Genomic DNA, 7,411 nt, shown 5'->3' with positions numbered 1-7,411 from the left:
AAAGAAAGCAAGCTTTCTTGATCTACCACTCACCAGTCACACATCAGCATCTCCTGTGGCTCCATAGAGTGAGGACTTCACTGGCTGTCATAACCATTGTAGAAAGGGTCGGTCCAGCAGGAGGGGGATGGATGAAAATCCTAGTACAAGTATCCCAAGTATCAGTCATGGAAGTTTAGAATGTTTTCAAGAATACACAAAAGAGACTAATGACTTGGTTCTTTTCTTTTTCTTTTTTCTTTTTCTTTTCTTTCTTTCTTTCTTTTTATTTTGTTTTGTTTTTCGAGACAGGGTCTCTCTGTGTAGCCCTGCCTGGCTGTCCTGGAACTCACTCTGTAGACCAGGCTGGCCTCGAACTCAGAAATCCGCCTGCCTCTGCCTCCTGAGTGCTGGGATTAAAAGCATGTGCCACCACGCCCAGCTCAGGAACTTTTATACTAATTAAATGTAATCACACACATAGCAAAAAGTGTGTAGGGGAAGGCTCCAATGTTATTATTAACAATGCTTATTTCAATGGGAAGTCCTGGGCTCTATAATAATCTCCATTCTTTGTCTTCAAACCTGCCTAATTTCCACAATTTCTAAAAATAAGCAGAAATTAACTACTACTTAAGAGGCAAAGGCAGGCAGATGTCTTAAGTTCCAGGCCGGCCTGGTCTGCATCGTGATTTCGAGGACAGCCAGGGTCTTCTTCAAGAGCAGTAGGTGCCCAGGAATCTCTCCAGTGTTGGATAGGTTTTGGTGGAGGCCGACCCAAGACCCAAACCATCGTCTCAGTAGATTAGTGCCTCTGACTTGAAGATTGCAGGTCTGGATTAAGCCTCTTGGCTTCTTCAGTTAAGTTTTTGTGTATATGTTGGTCTCTAGTACTACTTAATCCTTTTCAGTCTTCCCCAAACTCCAGTATCTACTGTGCAGGCTTGTTCCCCTAGAGAACACACTCTGGCTACTCTGATCCGAGGCAGGAGAATCTTGAGGCAGAAGCAGGGCTGGACTACTGAGTTCCCGGAAAGCCTGAACTGGGTAGTAAGAGACTCTTTCAAAAAAGCCAAAACCATAGAAGTAAGCTTGGAGCAGTGGCACAGACACTAATTTAGTCCTTGGAAGACCGGAAGCAGTCTCAGGAGTTAAAGGTTATTCACCATCCATTGCATAGTGAGTTCAAGGACAGTCTGAGTCCTGTGAAAACCTGTTTCAAAAAAAAAAAAAAGCCCTTAAAATTCAAAGGGACTAGACGACGTTCGTGTTATTGGGCTAGTACCTTCTCGCAGGTCCATGTCGGGGCAAACAAAAAGCCTCTTACAGGAGTTTTGGACAATGTACGATTCTAGTTTTTTTTCTTTTCTTTTTTTCTTAATACTTTGGAGTCAGACGCAGGAGGGGGGCGGCGGCTGAAAACTTCAGTAGCTCTCATTGGTTCTCAGGCCCTAGGCCCCGCCTCCTCTCGGAGGGACCAATTGAGGCTCGAGTTACAGTTCAAACTGCGGTGTGCCGGGTCGTTGGTGGCGTAGTCTTGGGTGAGTTTAGCTGCGAGCGAGCGCGTCGTGGGTGAGGGCGTCTTGGGCGAGCTTGGGGTGGCGGGGAGGGCCGACCCGGGACTGGAGGTTGAAGCAGAGTCGAGACTTGCGCTTCACTCGGCCCCGCGTCCCGAGGCGCTCTTGGCGTGCTCGACCCACAGCAACGCTGTTTTTTACTTTTCTTCTTCCCAACCCGCTCCCCACTTCAGGATCTCAAGCTGCCCGGGCTGGTCTTGAACTTGTTATGTAGCGGGAGGCCAAGCTTGAGCATCCTCTTGGCTTCTCTATATAGCTGAGATTGTAGGCTGGAGACGGTTTTGATGGGTGCCAACATCAACTGATTTCTTTGAGTTGAGTGTTTTATGACCCTGGCGTGAAGATTTAGGATCTGGATTAAGCGTGTTGACTTCCCCAGCTACTTATACATTTTTTATGCCTAGGTGCCCTGGGTAAAGCTTGGTCTCTGTTACTGCGTAGTTTTTCCAGCATTCCTCAATGCCAATATCCTAATATTCAGGTCTCTCCCTTAGAGTAATCCAGAATGGCTACTCTGATCTTTGTTGATAAGGATAACGAAGAACCCGGCAGCCGTTTGGCATCTAAGGATGGGTTGAAGCCAGGCTCTGGTGGTAAGTATTGACTGCCTTGAGATACACAGCTGTTGTGAATGGTCCCAGCCTTTAGTGGATTTTGTGGTTGATTGGAATCAGGTTTGTATGTTTTTATACTTATTATCTTCCTTTTATTTTCAGAATAAGGTATCCTGTAGTTCAGACCGGTCTCTAGTTCCCTATGTAACCCGGGGCGGACTTGAACTTCTGATCCTTTTGACACTCCCTGTGCAGTGAATACAGGCTTGGGCCACCGTGCCTGGCTTTTGTACTGCAGGGAATGGAACTTAGAGCTTTTCAAATGCTACTAAGTCACATGCCCAGGCTCTCTACTTAAATCGTTTTTCTTTTTTTTTTTTTTTTTTTTTTTTTTTTTTTTTTTTTGACATAGCTTTAACTGGGCAGGAGTTTGCTATGCAGTTCAGGTTGGCCTTGAACTCAGGAGATCCACTTACCTCTGCCTCCTAAGTGCTGGGATTAAAGGCTTGTGCCACGGTGCCAGTGTTTGTGTTTATTGTCTTAATGAGGTTATCTAAGAGTCCTAAGTCACTGCCCAAAATGAGGCACAGATTGGTGGGTGAGAGTTAAGTTGACGAGGTGTTTGTATGGCCTAATCTTTAAGAGCAATACATTTATTATCTTTATTTGTATGTATGTGTGTGGGGGCACACACGTGCCTGTGGGGGTCAGAGGACAACCTGTGGAAATTGGTTCTCCTTATACTGTGTGGGTTCGGGGGGGGGGGGGATTGAATTCAGGTTGTCTGGTTTAGCCGAAAGCTCCTTTATTTACCCATTGAGTCTGTGACTTTTTTTTTTTTTTTTTTTTTTATGATTATCCTTTTTTTCAACAGTCAAGGCCTTAGATGGGAAATTGCGGGTTTCAACGCCTCGAGTCGGCAAAGTGTTCAATGATACGGACTTGCCTAAAGCCAGCAGAAAGGCTTTGGGAATGGTCAACAGAGTTGCCGAAAAGCCCGTGAAGACTGGTAAACCCCTCCAACCAAAACAGCCAACCTTGACTGGGAAAAAGGTGAGTGCGGGCTATGAATACGAATACTTGTACATGTGTTGGCACTTAAAAAAAAAAAAGTTTATTCTTATCTGTAGAGGAATACAGCATGTGTGCAGTTACCCAAGGAGACCAGAAGAGGGCGCTGGGTGCTTGGAACGGAGTCTGGCTCCTTTGGAAGAGCAGCAAGTGCTCTTAACCTCTGAGCCATCCTAAGCCCCACTGTAGCACTTCTGATGCTTAAAAACGGACTTCCCGGGCTGGTGAGATGACTCAGTGGGTAAGAGCACCCGACTGCTCTTCCAAAGGTCCGGAGTTCAAATCCCAGCAACCACGTGGTGGCTCATAACCATCCGTAACAAGATCTGACGCCCTCTTCTGGAGTATCTGAGGACAGCTACAGTGTACTTACATATAATAAATAAATAAATCTAAAAAAAAAAAAAAAAAAACGGACTTCCCATCTGCCTTTCTTCCTCTGAGTAGGAGGTAGAGAGAGGTCCACAGACTCACGGAGAAGAGTCCGGCTGTGGTATTTCCAGTTGCTGAGCATCTTGAGATCGCAGCTTTTAGGGATAGCTAACCCTGATTCTGCCTCAGCTGTTCTTAACTAGTACCAGGAAGCAGTTGGCTAGAGGCCACGTGACAGATGTGTGACGTACTTAAGCTGGGTTTGATACGCACCTGCAACCCTAGCACTTGGGAGGCTGAAGCTGGAGGAGGGGCTGGTTGGAGGCTAGCCTGAGCTACATGCCCCCACTCTGGCATACACGGATTGGATAGGATCAAGAACTCCCAGGCTTCTGTTTTGACCTGCGGCTATTGATTGTCTACCTGGTAAATCTTTGTTTTTTTTGGTTTCTGCTTCTGCTTTTTTTTTTTTTTTTTTTTTTTTTTTGGTTTTTTGAGACAGGGTTTCTCTGTGTAGCCATTACCATGCAGGAAGCATGGTAATGTACAGATAGGCATGGTGCAGGAGGCGCTGAGAGAGAGTTCTACATCTTCATCTGAAGGCAGCTAGGAGAAGCCTGGCTTCCAGGCAGCTAGGACAAGGGTATTAAAGCCCATGTCCTTAGTGATACACATATTCCAGTGAGGCCACACCTCCTAATATCGTCACTCCCTGGGCCGAGCATATACAAACCGTCCCAGTATGTAAGTGTGCCATGTGCCTGAGGAAGACATGAGACGTTGCTTCATCTGGACTGGAGTTACAGATGGCTGTGGGTTCTGGGAACTGAACCTGGGTCTTCTGTAAGAGCCGCAAGTGCTCGGAACCACAGAGCCATCTTTCTGTCTCTTGTGTGTGTGTGTGTATGTGTAGGACAGGACAGGACAGGCCGGTGCATGTGATGGTATGCATATCAGAGTCAGAGGACAACTTCTAGGAGTCAAGTTTCCTCCTTACCTTTACACTGAATCCTGAAGACTAAGGACTGTGACTTCTTAGACAGCACAGAATGAACAAATTTGAAATAGTGATGTCATCATTGGAAGAGGCTGTCCAATCTCAAGCTACCATGCAGGCGAGTGAGACTTCCGTTCTCACAGTGCTTGTTCTCTTGGGTTTTTCTAGATCACCGAGAAGTCTACTAAGACACAGAGTTCTGTCCCTGCTCCTGATGATGCCTACCCGGAAATAGAAAAGTTCTTCCCTTTCAATCCTCTAGGTAATAATGTCTTTGGTACGATGGCCAGGCCCTCCGCCTGAGAGTTCTCTTAGACTCTAACTCTGTTCGACTATAGCAGGTAGCCCTAGAGTCTGAGACTGTCTGAACCTTTGAATACATAGACTTGTTCAGGGGGACTCGCTTGCCAGAGTATCACCTTCTGTCAGGGGGACAAAGGGAGCAAAGATGTTGAGGAAAAACTTAGAAGTTCAAGGTCGTCGTTGTGTGAGTTCAAGGCCAACCTGATTTACAGAGCAAGTTCCAGGACAGACAGGGCTATGTAGAAGGACCCTTTCTCAAAAAAAGATGTAGAAACCCAAATACTGAAACATTCTGTGTATCTCATTGTGCAACCATGAAGGTGCATTACTTGAAATCACCTCTGATGTCATCAGAAAGGGCCAAGTAAGTCGGGCGTGGTGGCGCACGCCTTTAATCCCAGCACTCGGGAGGCAGAGGCAGGCGGATTTCTAAGTTCGAGGCCAGCCTGGTCTACAGAGTGAGTTCCAGGACAGCTAGGGCTACACAGAGAAACCCTGTCTCGAAAAACCAAAAAAAAAAAAAAAAAAAAAAAGGGCCAAGTATAGCTGAGCTTGGACGTGGACACCTTTAGTCCCAGGTAGAGGCAGGCAGGTCTCTTGCGTTCAAGGCCAACCAGGGTTATGTAGAGAGACCCTTTCTGAAAGAAACAAACCAAAAAAGAAAAGGCCAAGTATAAAGTAATGTAAGATAAAATTTCAAATTAATGTCATGCTATTACAGGTGAATGTTCTACAACTCTAAACTTTTTCCTGCTTTTGAATTTTGTCATTGGTGACAAAATTTTCCTTGAAGTGTGGTAGACTTCCCTCATTCCTTGAAAGGGAGTATGGAACATGTACATTCTCTAGAGTGTAGTTTATCTTTCAGATGAAAACTGTCTTCCAGGAAAAAACAAAACAAAAAACAAAAAACCCAGGCTTGGCTTACAGCTCAGATCACTGTAAATCCGTTTTCTGTGACATCGGTACGCTTGTCATGTTTTCTGGTGTGCAGAAGTTCTCATTACAGAATCTTTGACAGGGAATGGGAACCTGCTCTGTAGTTCAGCGTTGAACTCAGTGATATCGCTCCTACATCACACTCTCCCATGCTCATATAATAGCCACATACCGCCATGATGCTTCACAGAACCTATTAGAGAGTGTTCAAAATCTGGGCTGTTAAAATTACACTTTTCCCCCGAGTATGGCAAAAGTAATATTTACATTGGGGCAGTAACTTTATTATCTAACTGGCTGTTGTTAAGTTGGCTCTGTTTTCTAAATGGCAAATAGTGGCGAAGGATAGGTTGACTTGATGTACTTCCCTGGCCGAGGGAGCACTTACCTCATGCTTGGCTTCCCTTTGTGGCAGACTTTGAGAGTTTTGACCTGCCTGAGGAGCACCAGATCTCACTTCTCCCCTTGAATGGAGTGCCTCTCATGACCCTGAATGAAGAGAGAGGGCTGGAGAAGCTGCTGCACCTGGGCCCCCCCAGCCCTCTGAGGACACCCTTTCTACCATGGGAATCTGGTAAGGGAGCCAGTGCCCTCTCGAAGACGGGCTGTAAGCAACTTGTCACATGACACATGTCGTTGTGGGGACCGAGTTGTACAGGCGAGCCTGTGAGCAGCTTTGGAATACAGGGGCCGAATTTAGAATAAGAACTTCCCTCGGTCATTATGGTTGAGTCCCAAAAGAAGGTTTTCTGGCCAGCCTTGGGTGATAGCCGTGGATGAAGTTGAACACACAGCTTCTTAGGCTAGGAGTTGAAGTCTGTGGTAACCGAGACTAGATGAGCACTCCAGTTTCCATCTGTGGCTGTCAGGACAGTGTAGACCGACAGTAGCTTGTCAACCATGGAAAGCTTAAGGCTGTAGTTGGAACATGTGTGTGTGTGTGTCAGAAGTGCCTCCCGCCTGTTCTGATGAGATGGGTTGCCAGTCTGATTTTTGTGATTTTTGTGAGACTTTACGCTCAAGAGAACAAGTAGCTTCAAGTATTTTAAAGACCTGCTTCTTGATTGCCCCCACCGACACAGACACCGCTGCCGCATGTAAAAGATTTGCATGTGCGCATGATATTCCTTAGATGAATGTAGGATGAAATTTAGCAGCTAATATTTGTTATGGATAATGGCGCTATAAAGGAAGTGCAGAATCTAATGAGAAACTCCTCTTCCTCCAGGCCCGCCGCTGTCTCCTCCCAGTTCCCTCTCCACTCTGGATGTTGAATTGCCGCCTGTTTGTTACAATGAAGATATTTAAACTTCTTACTCCTTTATAGTTTATGTATGTTGTATTAATAAAGCATTTGTTCGTATGCTTGGATCATGAATACTTAACCAACCCCTGATTGGTATTTCTTGGCGTTAGGAGACGCCACTGTTTTCCTTTGGAAGTAGACCTCTCGCTGTGTACTTCGTTGCCTTTTTGTGGCTGTTAACTAGTGAGTTATTATATCTCTCTCTCTCTCTCTTTTTTTTTTTTTTTTGGTTTTTCGAGACAGGGTTTCTCTGTATAGCTCTGACTGTCCTGGAACTCACTTTGTAGACCAGGCTGGCCTCGAACTCAGAAAT

At 45.7% G+C, this 7,411-nt stretch overlaps 1 protein-coding gene across 1 annotated transcript; it reads left to right on the top strand.

Moving 5' to 3' along the window:
* The first annotated feature begins 1,497 nt into the window (after window positions 1–1,497).
* Pttg1 (PTTG1 regulator of sister chromatid separation, securin) lies at window positions 1,498–7,100 on the top strand. The gene is made up of 6 exons (XM_021213753.2): window positions 1,498–1,520; window positions 2,051–2,149; window positions 2,985–3,163; window positions 4,719–4,812; window positions 6,208–6,366; window positions 7,021–7,100. Exons 2-6 carry the CDS (start codon window positions 2,062–2,064, stop codon window positions 7,098–7,100), a joined length of 600 nt encoding a protein of 199 aa, XP_021069412.1. The 5' UTR covers window positions 1,498–1,520; window positions 2,051–2,061.
* The last annotated feature ends 311 nt before the right edge of the window (window positions 7,101–7,411 follow it).

The sequence above is a fragment of the Mus pahari genome, chromosome 14, assembly GCF_900095145.1.
Source record: "Mus pahari chromosome 14, PAHARI_EIJ_v1.1, whole genome shotgun sequence".
Lineage (NCBI taxonomy): Eukaryota > Metazoa > Chordata > Mammalia > Rodentia > Muridae > Mus > Mus pahari.
The sequence above is the reverse complement of the archived record's forward strand: the minus strand, read 5'-3'. Positions and strand labels throughout refer to the sequence as shown.